The sequence below is a fragment of the Mycetomoellerius zeteki genome, unplaced genomic scaffold, assembly GCF_001594055.1.
Source record: "Mycetomoellerius zeteki isolate Tzet28-1 unplaced genomic scaffold, Tzet1.0 scaffold158, whole genome shotgun sequence".
Taxonomy (NCBI): domain Eukaryota; kingdom Metazoa; phylum Arthropoda; class Insecta; order Hymenoptera; family Formicidae; genus Mycetomoellerius; species Mycetomoellerius zeteki.
Window position 1 is genome coordinate 725,396 of NW_017256532.1, and position 24,281 is coordinate 749,676.

The 24,281-nt window shown below is 30.9% G+C and overlaps 2 protein-coding genes across 2 annotated transcripts in view; one reads left to right on the forward strand and one right to left on the reverse strand.

The window, feature by feature from the left end:
• The window catches only part of sit (stuck in traffic), a 74,730-nt gene that overhangs the window by 44,177 nt on the left and 6,272 nt on the right, over positions 1-24,281 (reverse strand). The gene's annotated exons all lie outside the window — the stretch shown is intronic.
• LOC108721048 (elongation of very long chain fatty acids protein AAEL008004) overlaps positions 12-24,281 on the forward strand; it is a 30,951-nt gene continuing 6,681 nt past the window's right edge. The window contains exons 1-3 of the mRNA XM_018445369.1: positions 12-428; positions 16,327-16,667; positions 23,601-23,738. Of these exons, the coding sequence (XP_018300871.1) occupies positions 16,329-16,667; positions 23,601-23,738 (477 nt within the window). The 5' untranslated portion in view covers positions 12-428; positions 16,327-16,328. The remainder of the gene's footprint in view (positions 429-16,326; positions 16,668-23,600; positions 23,739-24,281) is intronic.

A 24,281-nucleotide genomic window follows, 5' to 3' on the forward strand; every position in this document is an offset into this window, starting at 1 on the left:
ACACGACGCATATGCGATATCGCGGGGACATATGTAGCACTCATACGCAAGTGTGCCTCGCTGATCCTGACCCCGCGAGAGAAGGACCGCGTGCACAGTGACGAGAGCCTCCCTTCGAAGTCCTTGCAACCCTTCGTCTCCCGGAAGAAGGGGAATTTCCTCGTGATCGGTGTTCCCGAATCCCGTTGTGTTCACCTGTCGATCAACGACAGCGTCCAGCATTGGACGCTGGTATAGGGAAATATAGTGCGAAGAGTCAAGTGGACGGAATCTCGGATAGTCCAAATCCTTGATGGGTAGCTCGGTTTGATGCAGCGCCGCTGAATCACGCAGGGATCGGTGGTTTCGGTGACGACGTAGCTAAGAGCAGGAGTGGTGAAGTGCACAGTGTCGGCCTTTTTCTGATCCCGGTGGAGCGTGAGTGGAAGGTAAGCGTTGTAAGATATTTCGAAAACTTTGGGGTGGAGAGCGGAACGTTTGACCGAGCGCGAATGGTCGCTGGAGAGCGACCCAAAACGAATTTCCGCGGCGAGAAATCGGGCCGATTCCTTAAACGGATTGGCGTGTGCGAGCCATAAAAATTTGCGTCATAAAAAGTCGCGTGTGCGCGAATTATATTCTCACATTAATCGGATCAACCCTTCAAGAAAGATTACATTTAGGAGGCAAAAGATGAGAACAGCTCAACAGAATAATAATTGTATGATGCGAGACTACTCTATCATATTTTTAAAGAAATGTAAAGACGAATCTTTTTATTAGGAAGAAAATGGATATTTTTTCTTGTTTTATGTTTTTTCAAGTGATGAAAATATTTTACCACTATCCGTGTAGTGCAAGTTGATCCCTTTTGACTACTCACATATCAAATACTTGAAGTAGTAAAGCAGTACGCTAGTGTCCTACAAAGGGTCCTACATACAAGGATCAAGGTTAAAATCAACTTTTAATTGACATAAAAACTATAATGTTAGAAAAATTACCTATAAAATTTTTTCATAATGCAATACCCGTAATTAAATAAAAGAGTCACGATGTGGGTAATTTGAATTAGTAAATATCAAGTAAACTTATTAATATGTAATAAAACACGGTTAAAGTCCACGACGCATTTTTAACGTTGGTCGCACTATTTATATATACAGGTCTACTTACATTCATAAATTTAAATTTTAATAGCCTCCTAATTTTGAATTTTTTTGCAATTAAAACTGTTTCTTTTTTTTCAAGACACGTGTATATTAAAATTATAAGTTATGTGTAATATTAATTTATTAAAAATTTATTGATACTTAATCATTAATGTATAAAATTAATATGTCTATTAATAATTTTATAAAAAATATACTATATTTTTTTAAATACGTTTATATATGATATTGATTTGAAAGTTATAGTTTATAGCACCATGAATTTCTAAATTCATGAAATTTCAATTTAAAAAAGGTTTTAAAGTTTATAAAATCTGTACTTTTAAAAAAATATTATCGTTTGAATTACTATGAGTTTTACATATAGAATTTTTACTTAAAGAAAACTACGATCTGAACAAAATGGAAAATTTTTTTTTATTTTGTGGACCTATCACATGCCCCAAAAATACTTGTGAACTTTTTCGACTTTCTAACGTAAAAGCTTAAAGTTTTTCCTACAAAATCGTTCTTTAAAAATATTCCTAAAATTTTTTATTACTGTAATTAAATAAAAGGAGCATTCTGTCTATGATTGCTCATAACTTTGTTAAAAATCATCGTACTCCAATTAAAAAAAAACCGATTCTTACAGCTGAAACTTTGAAGCTGAAACTATCGAATAATATAATTACAAATTTTTTTGAAGCATGTAGACATGATATAAATAAAGTAGAGTAACAAACTATTGTTCCAACCTAATATACATATACATGTATGCAACACAAACTATTATTATCATTTATGTTATTTCATGCGGAAATTAATTTATTCAATATAAAATCAAAATCATTTTATTAGTAAGTTTTTATTAGCAAAAAGTTTTCGGGAAAATAACTTTGTATTTATGTACCATCTATATTGTGTACTGCTTGGAACTATCATTAAAGTAAGTAAATAAGTTTTTTCAATGAGGCATATTTTTATATATACTTTAATAAGATTTTTGAGAAAATTACATTAGTATTTTGACATTAATATTCGAACTGCCGTCACATTTATTACTCTTTCGAAAGTGAATCTTTGATTGCATCTTGTGAAATTTTTAATTGTGCAATATTTATAACGTATTGTATGTAATATATTTCGTATAGTGATATTTCACAATAAGAAAGGCGTGATCATAATTTTCAGAATATTTTTAACAATTTTTATAAGAAATTTTTACAAGTATAAAAAAGTAAAGCATATTGAGCTTCTTGAGCAAGTAAATTAAATTTAATTAATCTTTCGTAAAGTTATTAAATTTTTGTACGCATTTTTAAATTAATTTTATACATGTATTGAAGACCTAAAGCTATACTAAAAATTTTTAACTCTTAAAAGATGTATTTTTAAAAATATAAAATAATTAAAGATTATTAATGTGTAGCAAATCGTAATTTGTTAGTAGAATATACGTAAATATGAATTTTTGAAAGTTTGTAAATAGCGATTCACCTGCATTTCACAATCGAGACGTTGCATCGCAAAGCACATCCGTACATTTGTTAACCGCGATAGAACTAGAAATATTGCTATTGCCTCAATTCAAATGATTAATTCTAATTCTACCGTTAATATCTACATGTATTTCGACATAAATGAAAAGAAAAGGAGACAGAGAGAGAGGGGAGGAGAGAGAAATTCTTAGATAAAAATTTCACACACTTGACAGAAATTATATCGGCTACCTGTGTATTCACGCATTTGCTTCGCATCAACTACCTACCTTAATATAACCTCCACGTATATGTCCAAACACATGAAATGCGTTACATTACACAACCGTTCGAAACACGCTGTAATATTCGGCACAAGGTCGCTGGGCCGTTTTCGAGCCAGTTTCTTAACAGACATGACGTGATTTCGTGTATCCGAGAAAAACGGACCCTTTCGAAGCGACATCAAGAGCGCGTAAACATGCGTAGACTTACGAATAGTTCAGTCAATGTCTCCAAGCAAATGACTTCAAACTCGTGTAATTCTGAATTTGATTAGTTAGACTTGATAATATGAAAATATAGGAATAATATTAATATCGGTTTTGTATGTTTTTGTACTTTTATGATCTAATTGTAAGTGCGAAGTGATATATGAAATAATATCGGAAATGTTAGTAAAATAATACTGATACAAATCTAATTCTTCAATTAACAGTATAATTATTCAATTAAGAGTGTAATTATCGTCCCTACACTGAAAAAAAAGATTGGCTGCTGCAACAAATTAGATGGTAAAATATGGCATAGCATTTTTAATTGGTTGCAGCAATCAATTTTTGGTTGTGTTAATCTATCGAAATTCTATACTGACATTACAGATAGGCTAACGCAACCAAAAATTGGCTGCTGTAGCCAATTAAAAATACCATGCCATATTTTACCATCTAATTTGCTGCAGTAGCCAATCTTTTTTTCAGTGTACTGAAGGATTGCAGAATCATTCATTAATATATACACGTAACAATTAACAATTATACACCATGAAATAAACGAAGAAGAGTGGAACGGCGAAAGTTTAAAGATATAGTTAAATGTATGCCGATGATATTGACAGATTGAAATAATTCGAGATTATCATTTTCCAATGTGTGACAATGCATGCTACGTAACGAATATCAACGTTACTTATTCTAACGGATATTGACAATTTTCCGATTTTTTTCTACTCAAAAATGTGTGCTTCACGGTGATAGCATAGTTTCCGCTTAAAATTAGGAACAATCGACCTTAACTGCGACTACAAGAAAATCGCATAATGTAAATTGCGTTATACTAATCGAAAACGCATAGTGAATATCAATTTGTTCCGCAAGAATCAGAATTTACTGTTTTTATTTTTTTTCCTTGTTTTTTTTTTAAATTTCATTAGAACATGTCCCATGATTATTGATTCTTGAAATATTGCTGCAACATTTTATATCTCTTTAAGACACAGATTATTCGTTTTTCTTTATAATTATTTTAAACTAATAAATTAAAACGTTTTTCATGTAAAGACAATAAGAAATAAAAATTACAACTTTATAATAATTTACAATAAAATGCTACAACAAATTGATCAAGACTTACCTAAATACCTTTGATAAAAACAATTTATCTCAGTTTACTGTCAATATGTACATTCTATCAGAAAATTAATAGTTTTCAATTATATAAAATCTTTAAGAGTTCAATATTAGTATGAAAAAAAAGTTTTAAATAGGTACTTCTCAGTACTTAAACACGTACTTTCTTTGAGCTCGTTAGTCTTAATAGAATTCTTGAGATTTTTATTGCCTTGTTAGACCTAAGATGAAGAGACGATAAAGTAATCGTACTTAATTAAGTTCTTCATCGTTAGTTTCCACCGAGATTAATAATAATCTTCATGCAAAAAATGAAGAAAGAAGCATATTTCGCGTTTACACGAAAGGTTAACGAATGATTTCATGTGTGTGACACAATACGTCTGTGCAAAGCTTCGAAGATATTTTACTCTAGTCAAGGCTAAGATCTCTCCGACTGCAGTGTGTCGAAATAGTGGTAACGCACCGTTGCTTTTATCCAAATCGAGGACATTAAAACACTTGAGAATTGCAAATAATTACTTTCAGTTAACGATAACGACACTTTCTTGCGTTATCCTTCAAATATTATCTAAAATTCATTTTCATTGAGTATCAATTGCCAATTAATATTCAATCTATGCAATACTGATATCCATGTATAATTTAATCTAAATGTAAATATGCACAAAACCTGAAATTGATGAAAATCAAATATAATTTATCAGATTTATGTAAAAAATATTTCTCTTAAAAGGATACGCGTATTAATTATTTTCCCGAATTTGAAGATTTTAATAATGAAAACTTCTCGTTCTTATCTTCAATTACTTTAGTAATGAAGACTTCTCGTTCTTATTTTCAATTACTTCTTCCAGAACATTTTATACCTTTCAAAATCTTATTTTTTATTGCGCTACATTCTTCTAAATTATCAAATTTGCTTTTTAACCAATTCTGCAAAAACACATCCTCTCCATAATTAAGCAAGGTTGCTCTATGAGAAATTTTAGTGTGTAAACAATATTAGTCGAAAAACGTGCTTTCACGTCGGACAAGAAGTTGGGTAATTTTTATGGTTTGCTAATCGCGCGTCGATTAGCACGTAAAACGTTAGAACGACGAATTAGAAAACTGCAGAGTATCTTACAATTAAGTTCCCAAAAGTACTATCGGCAAAGAAAGTAGAACTACGACAGCGATGTACGATAATTAATTTTACAACGCATTTGTTGAATGCACCTGGCTTCGTTTCGCGGTCGAAGACAAAACCGTCTGGTGCATTAACTTTGATCATAAATTTCGGAAGGGAGAGACAGGTGCACAATATCACGAATTATTTCGTTATCTACTTTCCTCGTGAAAAGAGAAATGTGTGCTGCGATCGGATCGTCAGATTTTTTTGCGTTTTCATTGAAGAGAAATGCTTAACACGGAAACTCAGGGAAGAATGTGGGGTATTATGTGGAGGATAAGATTACCCTCAGAGAAATTTAATACTGCAAGTATTAAGTCGATTAGTGATTAATTATCTATTTTGAATATTAAAAGCACTAATAGTGCTTTGTATTAAAAGCAGTGTTGAGTATTAAAAGCACTGTTATTAGTATTTCAAAATAAATAAATGGTAAAGTCGGGCATATATCAAGCGCAGAAATTATTGTACAGACTTAATACAAGTTTAATGGTAACGGGAGAAAACAACGATTACATGTTTTGGCTCACGTTTTGAGCCTTCCTTAGATTAGCAAAATTTTATAAAAATAAAGAGGTAAATATTAAAGTTAAATAAGCACATCTCATACGTTAATATTGCATATATCATAAATTCTTTAGTTACTCATAAATTCATTTCTAATTTATTTGCATTATATATCATCATTCTACTAATGCTATTATAAATCCGCGCTTCCACCTAGGCGTTTCTAAATAAATGCCATCGTTACTCTCGTTGGGTGGTGAAAACGGTTCTTAAAAGTCGATACACTTCGATCACGCAAGAACAGGCTAGTAGCACAGAGAAATTAGCGAATAATACCTCCGTCTTTTTTTGCTACGTAAGAAAAGAGTTACCATGATATTTAACAGATAAACCCGTTTTGTGATATAGGATGCTCATTTCCGGGCTGCGGAATGATAGTGGAGGAAAAGGTAATCGCCGAAGGCGAATCGCTAGTGAACGGCAGTGAGAGTCGTTGAGCAGAAACGTTAAGCTAGTACCATTAGACGAGTATCGAAGAAAAAGAAATAAAGACACTTGAGAAATACATATCCGTAAATCGTATCTGAAGCAAAATCATCACGAAACATATCATAATTATGCACAATATATAATAATGTGCAATTATATATAATAATGCAGCATTAATCAAAATGCTGCATTTTTTCTCTTTTACGGTAATTAATTAATTATAATAAGCGTAACAAATGGCTCCATAAAGTTGTAAATTTCCTTCTGAGGAAGTGAAGCGCATTCTTTGAAAAGAAGAAAGTAGGCAGAAAAAATAGATTAGTTTAACAGAAATCTCATCAATATTCTATACAAACTCTTCGGAATTATATTCCTCTTTTTTCAAAATTAGATGCACGTTAAAAACCAATATTAAAAAAATATTCAATAAGTTACAAAGCAAGTTTTAAACGCGGCATATTTTCTGATATCTGTCAAAAATAATGGAACCGTAGAAAATGCGTGTTGCCATAGAATTCGCTTTAAAGGTGATTATTGATTACAAATTAATTCTATCAGAAATTTATCTATAATATATAATATAAGTATAATATAAAATACAATATAAAAACAAAATATTTAATCTTTTTATTAAGACAAATCATACGTAAAGAGCATGAACATATATTGCAGCCGAATGTTCCAAAGAATTTATTTTTCATATTTGTATGGAATAAATTGTGGAATTTTTAAAAAGTAATTTGTAAAGTATAGAATCTAAGGTAAAAAGATAAGAAAGTGGCATCGTGATAAAAATTCACTGACACAAAAACCATGCAAGAATCACCGAAGGCGTATTACGAGTCACATTTAATAGCCAATGTAGCATTACCTACTTAGTACGCTCTTCTTCGACTCTCACCAATGGCAATTCAGAGATTCAGAGATTAAAGTAAAAATGTTTAAAACACGAGAATATAATATCCTGCAAACGAGTATACAATATTCTATCATCGGCGTAATATCATTATTATTCTTCCTTCTTATATCTCAAAAGGAAAGCTTTACCATAAAGAAGCAGTGATCATGTATCATAAATTGCAAATTGTAGATCGTAGATGGTACCGTTCATCATGTTCCGTTCATGTGGATCGAGATATTCCACTTGGAGCACACAAATATATTAAATTATTTTTCTAGTGATATAATAAAAAACAACATGACAAGCGTAATTAAAAACGTAATTAAGAAGAGTACGTTATTCGTAAATGTAACAGCAAAAAATAGAAAAAAATATCTAATTCCATTCAGTATCTGCTGAAAATTCAATTAATCATATAATTAGTTAGTTAATTATATTGCATTGAAGTATAACGGACAGTTAGCCATAATGAACATAATTAGTAATAAACAATTATATTTAAATTATTTCAAAGCGCAAAAAAGATGAAGCAGCTTTGTCAATAATTTTGTAAGTACAGCATTTAGCGACATTTGTTTGCTGAGCACTTGCGAAAGTAAATAAAAAGATAGCGGAGATAGGAAAGATGATGAAACCAGTCCATGAAATGCTTGGCGAAAGGTAAAGTTGTCCTTTTGTCGCATCTATATATATACCAACGTTAGCTCTAATGTTTTTCAAGCATGTTTTCTTGACACGATTCTAATCCGGTCAATATGCTGAATCTCTCGACCGCAATTCCTTAATTTACTGTTCATGATTAGACGAATCACAATTGAATTCTTTCGTAAAAGCTAACAGTCTCACTAACCGACTGTTTGTAGCAGGTACCATTCAATCGACTAACATTTGTGTTTGACTGAACAGATAATAGAATGCAATAAATTGACAAAAATCTTTATAATATAGATATTATATATTCAAGACATTTTTTTAGAAAAATATAAATTGTGAAAAAATAATAAGCTCTTTTAATCTCATCTCCAACACTCTGAGAGAAAAGTGTTTGTGATTGTAATTGCATGGAAAAATAATTATGGTTAGAAACTTTATTTTTATAATACTGCCATAATGTTAACAATAACTATATTTATATACCATCTATCAAAAAAATATAAATACAGTACAGTATAAATATAATACATTACATCGAGAAGATAATTATAAATTTTATAGTTAAATTGTAATAATTGCAGTAACTTTTTTCTCTTAATGTAGAATATTTGATTAAAAATATATAGCTTTTTTCAAAATGAAATCAGCCAAATTAATAGTATCTTGAGTATTTTTAATCAAGATAAAATACGAGGAAGAATTAAAACAGCCTGATGAAATTAGAGGCAAAACAATATTAACAAATGATCCATTACCACATCTTTTTGTAAAAAAATTATTTACTTTTAACAAAATGTATATTCTATACTGAGAGAAAAAATAGTTATAAATAACACTCCTGTTTGGCTCGGTACTTTAAAACAAATCTCTTTCGAAGACGATTCGCGGTGTGAGTCTTGAAAGTAAAAAGGAACGTGCGTGCAGGAAGAGAAGTCGCGCTTGAGAGAGCGAAATATGGACCGAGGAAGGAAAGGTCGAGGAAAATAAAAGGAAAGAGCTTGTCTTCAGTCATGACAACGGCCGCGAATGACGACGGTGAATATCTCGCATGCAACGTGATACACCACGAAAGGCCTATCGGTAATTAACCGGACGGCACGACCCACTTACCCACTAAACTCGAAGAGCCATCCATCGTGCGGATGTTACCTTCGTCATCATCATAGGAATTCTCTCCCATTGAGAGAGAACCCGCTTGGTGAAGACGACACCGGCCACACGACGTTTCTCTCTCTTTCTCCTTGTCCCTCTTCTCGCCTTTACCTGATCTCACCCTCCTTATCTCGCACTCTCGCAAGACTTTCTCTATATAGCAAGTACCGTTTGACTCTACAGATCCGTGCTCGGCGAATCGCCAAGATAAAACCGCATGCATCGAGATTCACATGCCGGATATCTTGTGTGAAACACGTGCCGCTATTAATCCTATTGGTTGTAACGATACATATTTCATCTCGATATCGAACTCTTAACATGATATTAACCGACATTTATAATCGATTCTTATTTCAAGATCGTTTAAATTTATATCTTAAAGTACCAATACGATTCTGTGTAACTGGTTTATAACATCTTAAGATGGTCTTAAATATGAAAATCGACTATGAATACTATTATCTACTCTCTAAATTCTTGGAGTAGAATTTCACTTAAATTGAACCAATCTCAAAAAAGAGTGGTTTGATTTTCAATTTTTAAGAGTGAGATTTCACTCTTCAGAATCAGATTCACTCTAAAAGTTTTAGAGAATATTTTCAAATTAAAAATAGAGTAAGGATATCTATATATTTGTAAATTTCATTTTTCTGTTTTATAAAATAGATAATATTTATTTTCGTGATTAAAAATAACTTATTATTATTTGCGGAATTGTATAAACTAATTAGATTATTCATTCATACAATTTCGCAGATAAGTAAATAATAATAATAATAATTTTAATTGTTTCTTTATTGTGCAGTCATGTTCTGAATCATGTAAAAAGTTGAAAGAATAGATTATAGTAATTTAAGAGACAAACATTAATGAGGTGCACAAATGAATGCTAACATCGTATAAATAACTTCAATAAAAATTCTAAAACTAATCCTTAACGGAAGATCCACTTTCGTTTAAGCAATGCAGAACTATTTATTAAGAAATTTAGGTGCGAAACTTAACTCAGATTCTCGATAAACGATGCGTTGCAATTATATTTTGTGTAATTCCAATCCAACAACATTGACATGCGGATATCAGTGTTTTAATAACGCGCATCCAGAGTAACATAAAATCTGCGGCGCGAGTTAAGGTTGAATATTTCGAGGTCTGCATGTTGCGGAATATAAAGCAGGGTTTTTGCGCGAGCCGATGCGTTTCGGGACAATGCACATACAAGGCGCACGCACAACACTGTGAAAAGTACAACCGTTGTAAAAAAAATAGAAAAGAAAGATCGACCTCGCCAAAAGTAGACGAGAAAAGGCCGAAGGGCCACGTAACGACATTGAGCAACCTTCAGCCGTATATTGCTGTTACTTCTGTTTTCGCAGTTCGCGGAACTGCAATATCGATTACGCAAACTGCAAACTCTCCGCTGGCCTTAAAATGCCAGCCGCGGCGATGACCAAATCGCAGCTCGTTTAATTTTCCAGTCTACTTATCGTTTGCTCATCCCCCGTGTCTAAGGGGATTTACAGTCGTATTTCGATGCTTCTATGCATCCGATAACTGCTGTGATAAGCCAATACATCATTTCTATCCGTATAATTTAGTATGATTGCGTTAGGTGCAATTCACGCCGATATTCATCAAAGAAGAATCTTATTGTTAGAGCGATAGTCTGTGTTTTGCTGGAAATTTTAAGGTGATTTGATCAAGAACTTACAATTGAGGCAACAAGTCGTCTAAAAGATAAAAAAATCATAAAGATATAACTTTTCATCTGTTCTTTAAACTTCTAATTTGGGACACAATTTTTTGGAACTTTCACTAACGATTTGATTTTTAATAAATATTATGTACGTATATAAGACAATTCTTTAAAATATTTTAGCAGCAGAAGTCGTTAATTGCCTCCGTATAATTCAATATGATTGCACTAGGTGCAATTTACTCCAATTCATCAGAGAAGGATAGAATTTCAGAATGATAACCTGTGTTTTAAATTACGCTGAATATTTTAAAGTAATTTAATCGAGATTATTTCCAATCGAGACAACGAGATGGTCCAAAGATAAAAAGATCATAAAGATCTATCTTTTCGCTTATTCTTTAAACTTCTACTTTGGGACTTGGATTCTCGAAACTTTAATTAACGATTTGGCAATTTTTGATAAATATTACATATGACATGATTTTTTAAAAAGTTCTAGTAGCAGGAAGATATTATAGTTGCATCATGATTACGGAAATTATGAGCAATCTTATGTCAGAAATCATAAATATATCGTCGAGTCTTCTCTTTCACCCTCTCTTTTTCTCTGCAGGCATAATTCAAAACGTTCTTGTAAAAATGATAATAGATGTCTCGTCAAATTGTCATAATTACGTCACGAATACGGAAATCATGAATGATCGAGTGTTACAAATTGCAAAGACGTTTACGCGGACTCTTCGTCACGATAAGTTGCCACCCGATGTGACGGTGACAAAAAAAGCAACAAGAAACGTTTCCGAGGGTGGTTACGTAGGGCCCAAATTGGGCGCGGAAGAGAAAATCAACTGAACGAAAATGATTTAGGCGATTACAACCTCTTACGAGAACAAACTGTCTCTACCGCGATTACACGAATTAGTTGTTATGCGCGAAAGTTCGCGCGACTCATCGCTAATAATCGTCAAACGTCGTCAGATTCACGAAAACGCAATCTAATGATCATACAGCATAATGTGTACGGCGTGGTACGTAAGATTACGAAATTGATTTCTTTCCTGATGAACAGCGAGAAAGTGTCATTCATGAATTTAATGCTGTCCATCGGCGACACAAGTAATGCTGACAAAGCTCTATAAGTATGTTATGACACGACAAAAAGAGACAGACAGCGAGATATGCAAAATCGTTGATGGGCGATATAACAAATTTGTCATCTGCATCATGACTGTCTCGCGACTACACGAGGAGCTTATCGAAAAAGATCAAATGTTCGCGAGTGATTACGTGTGTATATTTACGGTAAAACTCGCTAGATAATCTCCGACAAGTACTGCAGTTTATTCTTGTTAATCTTTTTTCGTGTCATCTTTCTTCCCGAACATACAACGTAAACAAATTATAGAAATGAATGATTGCTGTTAGAGTTGAACAAGCAGTTCAAACTTAGCGGTTAAATTGAAGAAATATGTTTCCATTAGAAGGCGTGTGGAAGTAAATAAAAATAAATTAAAATAAAAGGTATTTAAAAAAAATAATTTAATTCAATATATGTAAAGCAAAAAAAATTCACACATATTTATAATATAAATACATATAAATTACATATTTACTATGTTTCACGTTGACAAATAATGCTGTTTTCTATTTCGCTGGCTAATCATGTGATTAAACTGTTGCCGTTGCGAATTTCTCTTTTTTGTTAGAGATGTTTGGACGATATTTCTCTAATATATTAAAATTCGAAACTCTTCTGAATTTCCTATAATTCTTCAACCGGCACATTTCTATATAATTCATTCTTACACATTAAAGCAGGTACGTTTTAGAACGTATGTAACAATTTGTAGCGTAATATATAATTGAAAAATATAGTGTACGTGCTGTGGTGGGGAGAAATTCTAAGATTTAAGAGTTAATCCATTGGCACCCATTAATCTATGTCGAGCATTAAAATCGTATCGTTCGACAGCTTCAATCCAAAGAAACTGTCGAGAAATCGTTAGAAATCAGCGGTCAGTTCTGCGCTAAATTGCACGTGTCATTAGCTTTATTACTGAACAACGATGATGCATGAGATTTAGCACAGAGCAGAATCACATATGTTCGATTCATCTCAATACAGCGACGCACGTATTAGTATATTAATGCCTGATGCGTGTACACTTTATTTAAAATTAATTTATTTAATATTATAGCATTATAAAAATAGAATTTATTTATTTAATATTCTTCTGCAATTATTCATTAACATATTTTTGAGCTGTCAAATTCTTTACGAAACATAATTCATGATGTGCTGGGTTGGAACCAAAGTTCGTATCGATACAAATTTTAAAATTCAAACAGCTGTAATATTGTTAAAAATAAACGAAATTCAAATTTAAAAAAAGGGTTTTTAAACTTAAAATCTCTACTTTCAAAAAATTACTGTGTCCTTTGAGTTTCAATGAGTTTGATAATTTTTCTATATAGTTAACTACGAACTGGACAAAATAAGAAATTTTTCTTCTCAATCTATAAGCCTGTCAAAAAAAATTACAAAAATTTTTGACTTTCTAACATGAAAGCTTAAAGTTTTCACTTTTTAAAAATGTTGCTAAGATTTTTTTTTACTGATTATCACGGATTAAATAAAAAAAAGCATTTCAACTTTAATTACTCGTAACTTTATTAAAAATCATACCGTAATTTAAAAGACAGATTCTCGAAGTTGAAACTTTGTTCTGTCGAATGTCATAATTGCCAATTTTTTTTAAACATATAGATATAAATATAGCGCTATGAATTTTTGTTCCAATACCCAATATTATATTAAACGTAAAATTCTGCGTTAAATGGATTAGATATATCACGATTTATTAAAACGTACAATCGTTTGTATCAATATAGAGATAGCTTTTTTTTTTCAAGAATGTAGGTTGAGGTAAGCGAGGATTCGTGATGCTTTAATTTCACACGTCACGTTCAGCGTCGTTGCATATGCGAACCTCTGACATCGTTATATTCGCTCGGAAGAGGCGAAAACAGTGATTTATTAGGTCGTATAGAAAACGAGGCGAAAGAGGAAAATGCGGAGAGGTGATGGAAGGAGAAGGACGAAAGCGCAAGGGAAGGAGGAGACCGGTTCACATCCGTGCCTAAAGTCGCAGCGAAAGCGCAGCACAACAACGATGACTTCGCGATAACGCCGGGATTCTTAAATGATGTTCGCGGCGAGCTTCCTGACCCATTGCGCTTCGACGTCGAAGTCTTTGATCGACGATTAGAATGTAATATACGTGTATTCCGTGTGCGTAAACGTGAGCGGAAAGAGTTATCCGGGAATCCTATCCGCGCGATTGTAGGATTGCTGTAATCCTTAACTCTCCCATAACATACACTCGCACACATACGAATCTGTGATAACACATATTAGATATAAATAAGTAATCCACTATTTTTTATAAATTCAATATTTATTGTCGAAACATACCGACATAATTCAATCACGAAAGTAATCTCTAATATTTTTCAATATTTCCTTTCACCTTTCAGATAAGTAATAAATTTCGACTTGACAGAAAGACTGTCTTTACTTGTGATGAATTCATAAAGCTATTTTCTTATTTCTTTTCTGATATTTTTTTCTAAATTTTTTTGTCAAACACAGCATGTTGCATTGACCGGAACAAATGATAGTTTGAAGGCATTACATCTTTTGATTACGCTGGGTGTGGTAAAATATCTTAGCCATGTTGCAATAATATCTTTGATCACAATTTCGACACAAGAAACCGAGCAATGCTCATTTCGATCTCATAAGGCAAAATTAGTCTCAATTGGTATTCACGTAGCACTTTCAAATTATCATTTGTTCCGGTCGATGTAACATATACTTTGTCTGACAAAAAATTTAGAAATACTGAAAAAATAAAAAGTGGCTTGATGAAAATTACATAAATGAGTGCGGGAAAATGCCATATTCAGTCAAAACAAATCTTCACGCCTGATAATACTTTTTGGAAATTAATACAATTTTCAATTCATGCCAATTGTGCGCTAATTATTTATCGATCTTGAAACACAGTCCTAGACTAAGGCTGGAGTAATAATATTAATAAATTAAATTGACAAACAATGACAATGAATAATGTTAAATTGACAAGCAACTTAATACTATTGATGCTAATGAGCATCTTTAAAACTCAATAAATAACTTACAAGGACTTACTACAAAGTACTCTTAATACCATTCAATTTTCATTATGAAAATTTTTTTCTATCTCTTACAGTTCTGGCGATATTCGCTTCGAAAGAGAAAAACCGATTTTCTTCTAAAGGGTGTTTCACCCCCTAAAAGTGCGTATGGGCACGTATAAAAAAATACGTGTTGCTTATTTTTGTCTGGAGAATAACATATTAAAAGCTCATTAAAATCGGAGGGGGACAGTTGCGTCCCTTTCCTTGTTAGTGCGAAAAATATTACTTCAGCCGGAGTTCAAATCTGCATCTCCTGAATTCTGTGCTGGCGTCTAGGAATTCATTACAAGTAAAAACTAGTCTTTCATCAAATCAGGATCTTTTATACATAATACAATGAAAAAGAAGAAAACAGAAGACAATCAATTTCTGAGAAAAAACTTTTTTGTTAATCAAATATTAATTTTCTAATTGTTTCTCTGTTTTACAGCACGGTAAGCTTAAAAATGAACAGTATTTTCTCAAAATATTTCAATAACATATACATATTTTTTATTTTATTATATGTCTAGATTACTTTATGACCTCCTAGATACAAAAATTTTCATTTACAAAAAATGAAGTTTTTTAAAAGTAATATACACTCACACGCGCGTAACTTTTTTTATCAAAGATAATCGTAAATTAAGAGATCTTATCCGAATAAGAAAAATTAATTCGTGTCCGAATCGGGTTGAACTAAACAATCTGTATGAACATAAGTCATCAGGGCTAAGTTATAGCTGACAATAAACCGGATTAAACTAGATATTTGCCTTTATTTGCACATACTTAGAAATTTCATGAAGCTTTATCAAGGTAATAACTCTTTTACTACTAAATGAAAAGTAGTTTCTGCACGCATTAATGCTTCATCAAGTTATAAAGACTCCTCGGTTACATGTGGCACTTAACTGGTTTCAGAAAGATGTAAAGAAACCTCCTGAAGAATGATCTTCACAATTTATGTTAACGATATTCGAAAAGATATGAAAAATATATACTATATATTCACCTGCATAACTACAAAAAAATTAAACTTTCTTTTGTACTCAATTTGATAAATAAATGTTTTGAGTACATTATTTATTCTTCACGCATTATATGCATATAAAAATATTTTAAAATTATATTAAAAATCTAAATTTAACGCACTAATATTTACAAAGTTTTTGTAGAAACATCTGCTTTAAATTCAAAATATTTTAATTCCCGATTTGATTAAATTTTATAATTATAATTATATATCATAATTATATTTTTAATAATATTGATTTGCATTTTTAGAGATGGCATCGGCGGCAGCAGAATTAGTAGCGGAGAGAGAGCCGGAGCTGAGGATCGAAATGACAGATTCAAATAGGACATTCGGAGGTGCCCAGGGTCTAGTCAGAATGGCTCTGGATCAATACACAGAAATTCTTACGACAGTTTCCGATCCACGTGTTAGCGACTGGCCACTAATGGATTCGCCTGTACCGACAATCCTTATCGTACTCCTTTATTTGTACGGTGTTGTCATATTCGGCCCACGTATGATGGTCAACAAAAAGCCATATAAACTCAGAGGAGTCCTGGTAGCGTACAATGCGTTTCAAGTCGTCTTCTCACTAGGAATGATGTACGAGGTAAACATTTTTTTATTTTCAAAAAAATAAGACAGGCTTATCATCGATACATTATAAAAGTGCATAATTTGGTAAAATATTGGGTCGTCTAGAAAGTCTGTGCAAATTTTCAAGCAAAATTCAAATAAAAAAATTTTTTAGATAAAAATATTTTTAATCTGTAATAGGGTAAAGTTGCCGAAATCGCACCGGCTCTTAAATTGCACTACCTCGCTTAAAAATTCAATTATTGTATTTATATACTTTCTTACGGATTATTTAAGATCTACATGCTACTCTATTATACTCGTGACATGAAGTGCAACAAGAGCGTTGTTATTTACATAAATAAAAAAATCGTGATAGCGTTACTATTTTTTTTTTTTACGTATTTCATAGCAGAATTACAGAAAATATAAGTTAAATAGCCTAAGTCTTGACCATTCGTCGTGATTAGAATATTATTAAAATTAAATTAACAGGATTAAAGTTTGCTTTACATTTTCTTTATAGATAAAATAAATAAAAGTTCAAAAAATGCTCTAGTTTCCTAAATCGCACCATAATCTAACTTCTTAAATCGCACGTTACCTAATATTTTTCCATTTCTTATATTTTTATTTCATTCATTATTATGTAAAAATGTATATTGTAAATCTACGAAGCATTTATTTTGTTTCACGTAGAAACTAAATTACTTCTTGAAATTATCATGTGTTTCAGAAATTACGAAAAATATATTCTTAAGTTTTTAACAGCATAATAAAATACAATTTTTACCTTTTCTTATGTAATTTTTAAATTTTTTACATTATCATAATATTTTAAATGAGGAATCAGAATTTTTTCAGTATGGTGCGATTTAGGCAACGAGGAAATTCGTTGTCTAAATCGCACCATACTGAAAAAATCTTGATTTTAAACGTTATAATAGCGCAAAAAAATTATGAAAAAATTATAAGAAAGGGAAAAGAGTACAGTTTATTATGCTGTAAAAAACTTAAGAACATTCTTCATAATTTTTGAGTTATGAGCCTTTAGTAAAAAGTGGTGCGATTTCACACAGAAGTCGAGTTTTGAACAGAACAGAGCTCTTTTAAAAATCATTTACACTGTAAAAAGTGCAGTGTTAAAAATATTTACGTTCAAAACATCTTTGCAAAACAAACGTTTAATAAAAGATATTTCAATTTTAATCATTTTAGTGTTTTTAATCCAAACACATAATTTTGTTTATTAAAAAAGTTTGAAACTAAAACATTTTTATGTGTTTAAAAAACGGAGACAAGAAATAAAATTTTTTAATATTTTAAAATTAAACACTTCTTTTTCAAGTATACTAAAAATCCGCATGAACTTACAGACAACTCAATAAAACGCTTTTTCAAAATATTAATGGTATAGACTAACATAATATATCCAATTAAATACAGTAAAGAAAATTGATCTGGTTTGAAATCGCTATGTTATGAAACGAAATATTATAGAGGAGTTGAAAGAGATATAATCGATAGGCAAACAAGTATCAAGAATCAGGAAAGTATATGAAGAAGCGCACAAGTTAGAAATCCTATAATTTACGGAATCATGCAATCCATGGGCAACAAAACGATGCTCGCAGAAAATGCAAGAGAAATGGAAGGTATAAGAGAGAAAGGAAAAGAATGAGAGCATTATATGAGAGAGAGAGAGAGAGAAAGAAAAAGCCTCGAGACAACCTTCCACGTCACCCTTGACTTTCGCGTTTTCTTATAGCCATCATTAAGATCTCGTTATAGCGTATATGACGTGCAAAGTTCATGAGTGCCGACGATCCGCTGGGATTTAAGGACTCAGCTAGCGATTGGAAGCCGGTCAAACAACTCACTCGTTGTATATATAGGTCACGATGTAAGTATGCCACCGATATATACGCTATTCGAGATCGAAAATGATGGGATGGCTAATCGCGGGAAGGATTATGAACTATCAAAACGAACAGCCACATATAATCCTCGTTCGGCGAACCAATACGGCTAACAAAGTGTGACGGTGAAAGGAGATGTGATGAATAGAATCGTATAATCATTCAAAGATCCAAGAAGAGACTTCGACTTAGAACTTCATCGGTTGCACTAAAAGAAAAAAATGGTTGCAATTATCATAATTTGCAGTCCATTTCTTTGGTACCAAAATTGCCAACTGTTTTTAATAGAACGATAAATATAAATATTATTATTAGTATTACAGCAGTAATAGTTATTATTAATATTATAATAGTAACTATAAAAACGGAACTCTATCATAATTACTTTATCATGTAATTATATTCACTAATACCAAATACTTTTCTCTCAGTTATGTCGCGCGGAATCAATGCATTTAGCTTAAATGTTATCAGATATAATACAATTTTCAAATCACTCTTACTTCAAAAGTAACACAACACATTAATAATGAATTCGATCAAATGCACTCAATGTTCGCATTAAGATCGTCGTACACAGATTGACATAAAAATACGTATTTAATATAAGTAGAAATAGGTTAAATCGCGAAACCTTCAATACACTTTATTGTGCTGTTTGGCAAAATACGTATTTTATAATTCGAAATATTTGCATTTCATTTTTACATTTAAATTAAATCATATATAAAACGGCTATAATACGCACCCTCACTAAAAAAAAAAGTGTTTAATTTTAAGATATTATTTGTCTCCATTTTCTAAACACTTAAAGACGTTTTAGTTTTTAAAATTTTTCATAAACAAAACACTGTGTTTGGATTTAAAATACATAGTGTTTTCAATCCGAACACGTAGTGTTTTGTTTATTGAAAAAGTTTAAAACTAAAACATCTTTAAGAAGTATTTAAAAAATGGAGACAAGAACAAAACATTTTAATATCTTAAAATTAAACACTTCTTTTTTCAGTGCTTGCGCACTAGTACGTCCAATCGAATTCGCTATAAGTTTTCCAGAAAAGGAAAGAACTATTTTTCAATTTGAAAAAAATTATTGACTAATCATTAATTATTAAATAATATTGGCAAAAAGAATATATTCTTAATATAATCAAACGTCATTTTTATTATACGATCCTTATAAAAATTCATCTCTTTTTAGTTATGATGATTTTCTATAAAGTTAAATTAGTTCACCTTTAATTGATTTTTATTTAATATCATCGAATTATTTCTATTTTTTTCTTTTTTGTATTAGATATATAGTACGCTGTATTATAGATATACTGTACAAAATATTGAAAGCATATAAATATAATACAAATAATCCTAATGATATAATTAGTATCAAAATAACTTTTTACTAATTGAAAACAAGCATAAGAAATTAACAAATTAACACCTTCGGTACTTCTAGCGAGATACTATCAACAGTTCTAGTATGAAACTCAGTCATGGTATCAGCTAAAAATCACGTTTTTTAGTTGTATCACATTTTTTAAATAAGAGAGTAATATGTCTTAATTATAAGTTTTATAAGTCTTAATTAGTTACCACACAGATCATTATAGATTCATGTTAGATATATAATGAGCAAGTTTTCTTATCTTATCTTGTGTTACACTGTAACTCTTATGCAAATCGCTAAGAAGTCAAAAGTCACACATACATTGATCTATAATCATAGGGATATTCATAACGCCATAGCTTAATGAATATAAATCAAAATAAACGTACATATTATATATACGACAACGAAATAAAATTATAAATTTTACACGACTAGTTTTCAACTAGTTCCTAGTCTTGCAAATAAAGTATGAATGAACTACAACAAAGAGATAGAATAATTTAAAGTTTATTGTCTCGATTATTAACTTTCTTATTTTAACACGCATTTGTGTGGAACAAATTACATGGAGGATTCGTATTGTTTGATTAATTATTTGCAATCATTTTATATTAAATTTAATTAATTTGTATCTTAATTAATAATAATCCACAATTAGATCTTTAATTGTATATTATAATTAATTAGTAATTCAGATTCAAATCTGCGAATCGTAGATTTTAAATTGATAGTTATAAATGATAGGCGGTGAAATTTAATTAGATATATACCCTTTCACTGACAAAATACCTGCAATGTCCCCATAAGAATCTCCTTAAAAACGCGATTACTATAAAAAGCAGTAATCTTGCAAAGCCAATATTACAAAAAGTATTGAAACCATTATGAATAAAGGAATATTCAAGAATTAAAGTAGATTTATTACAAATTTTTCAACTTTTGACTGGCAATGAGTCAATTCTTCACACAAATGATATAATTAATTTAGATGTGGGTAAAAACAAAACGTCGATAAAATTCGAATAACATTCAATCAATTAAATATTTAGAAATCATAAAATTTTAATGCTACTAAATTTTCTCTTAATCGTTTCGTAAACGTTTCTTTTTTTTTTTTCAATTTAAAATTTTACTCTGTCATAAACTATAGCAAAAAAACAGCATTAAGTTTGTCACAATTTTAATCTTAATCAACTTTCCAATGAAGGACTTACGACATAATTATATAATTCCAAACATGGGATCTCTGCTTTTCTATCGATAGCCTTGACCTACTTATGCCAACGTGTCTAGACTTATTGTAAACAGAGATACATATTATTCTTTATTTTAGACAAAAAGATTATCAGAATGAGCGAGGTTTGCTCCGTAATTAAAATACTAACGTCTCATTGGAATATTAAAGTCACAGTGAGTTATTTTCCACTTGCTAATGATCGATTGTTTTAAATCTTTTAAACGATGTAATTACATCCTGTTATCGAATCGTACTCAATAATTTGTATTTTTTCATTCCGTTATTCTACAATCTTTATCAATATTCCTGCGAATTTCATGTATCGATATAACACAATTTTTTCTATTTATACGTTTATATTTTGATATATTAATCTCTCTTATAACAGTTATTAACTTAAAATAATATCCAATGTATATTCTAGATAAGATTCAGATTTTTTATATTTAAATGAAAATATTTATTTTATTACTGAAACGAGAAGAAAGAAAAGTATATACCTAAATTGTAATACCTCCTTGTAATTAAATCTCAATTGTTACTCAATCGATCTATACACTCGCACACTCGTTTCATTACAACGAGACATCCTGCTTTCGACTTTCCATAAAGTACTGATTGCAAGTCCCGTTTGTACCACTCCCACGGAGCACGATCGAAAAGACAAAGTAAAACTCCGTGCGGAAGGTCAGACAAAAAACAAATTTTCACGCGCCAGGGAATGGATAATGAACAGTTGTATCCACGCGAAAGTGCACTTTGCAGAAGTGACTAACCGCAATAACTGCTGCTTCAGTTAGAGAGTTGGTCAGGAAAGCTTTTTATGTACACAAAATGGCACAGCTTTTCCAAGATAGTTCTGCTCGTTCAAATATCCAATAGTTTTGATTCGCTTTAAAATACGAAATCGTAACGGCTCTTCTCTTCGGAGTAACAAACGAAACAATATATAAATCATCAACTGCGATCAAGATAATAAAAAATCTGCCCTATAATTTAACTTAATAGCACTCCATTTAAAAGAATAAAAAATTATTCTAAAAATTTTTATTCTAAAAATATAAGAATATTTAAAAAATAATTTTTTCATTGAATATATACATATGTATATATATTTTATCAAAAAAATGCTTTTTCTTGTCAAATTTTTCATGCTGTAGTATATTAAATAAAATTATTTAACTACGTTTACTTCCAATTGAGTGGAAGTTAATTTTAATTCTAATTTATGCGTATTATATCGTATTATATCGACCAAGAAGGTGTCAAAATCATGATAATTTGTATAAATGATTAAAAGATAAAGCATCAGGTGGAGTTCATGTGATTTGGATCAGTAATTATACATATTACGTGTATTAAATGCGTTCACTCTATTAATTTTCTCAGCTTAATTGACATTGACTTTGCTATTTAATATCAGTTCAATCTTTTAATTCACATACATACTGCATAAATTATAATAATTATCATAAATTAAAAGAGGTATAAATTTGTCATTTCTATCCATATATCCTGATTATTACATATATTTTCATATTATCAATAAGGTTTTTTTGCAATCTGATTGTATACTTCCGGATGACACTAAACGAAAAATAAAAAATACGCAATCCCGTGATTCCCGTCTGTGCAGAAGAAAATTAATGAAATTATTCACATTATTATCTGTCGAATTGTCAGAACTCATAGTTTCCACCACGACAGCTGCTTATTATTCGAAGTATACGCGGCGTAAGAATTAATCATCATCGTGGAAAAGAGCCAACATTGAAATGAGTATCGACTTAACAGAGTGTTTTTTTTCTAAAGATTGGATGTTAAATGGAACGTGGCCTCAAAACCTGCAGTTTCTCCTGAAATAGATTTATACTTGCTGTCACTCGTTATATGAAAATTGGTAACATGTGTAACACAGTCTTTTCAAGGTAGACTTTCGGACCAATTTATAATCGGATCGAGGACATCAAAAACGAAGAAAGAGTGATATCAAATTGATTTAAAACGCCAATGGCAATTACAAATAGTATATATATATATATACTATCGAATATATTAAAAGAAATATAAAATATATATCTATAAAATTATCTAAATTGTATCGTTCCTCTTCCGTTCAGTAACTATAATTTGTTTTACTTTCGTCATCTCTCTCACCGACGAGAAAACATAGTTACCATTTTTTCTAACATGATGAAATAAAATCAATATTTGTTCAAACCAATATTACATGAAATTACGTTACATCAGCCTACATTACGTTTTGATTTGAAACGTTCTAAACTTTCTTGTTATTGTCGAAATAAACGATTTGTGGTATAATCTATTATCTTTAATGATTTACGAGGTCGCTCAAGAATTGAAGTTGTTCCATCAAAGGTAATTAATACGTCTAACTGAATGTTTCTCATTCTTTTACAGCACTTAATGTCCGGATGGCTGTTGGATTACAGCTATAAATGTCAACCGGTCGATTACTCCCACAATCCATCCGCTTTGAGGATGGCGAACCTCTGTTGGTGGTACTTCATTAGCAAGTTCACGGAATTCGCTGACACGGTACGCTTCATTTTTATAAATTCGCAAACGTAATACTAACAATAGTCACTACAAAGCTTGCAAATTAATCTTAAATTAAATTATAATTGAATTAAATTTAAAAAACTGATACAAAGAAACACATTATAATCAGATTTATTATTAATTAAATTCGCGCGTGTATTCGTGAAAACAAATAAATAGAATGTAATGGAAATAAAAATGTCTTTCGATTCTTTCCGAAGCTACCGAAACAGCAAAGCATAAAATTATGCTATTGAGATGCATTATCTTTATAGAACGCATATATGTCGAGACGCATGAAACTTTCTCTTATATTCTATTAAAAAAAACCCAAAAATAATTAACCCTCTGTATTTATGGCATTTGTATTTTTATTTAGATCCTTTCTTGATTTAAAAATGAAAATTATTGCAAATATCTATCTCAGGTTTGGAAATATGAATTATGCCATCAATATACTGCGTTATCTCTAATGCAAAATAACCAAAACCAGTTTCAGCCACGCGAGATATAAAAAATTCTGTTAGACACCAAAATTAA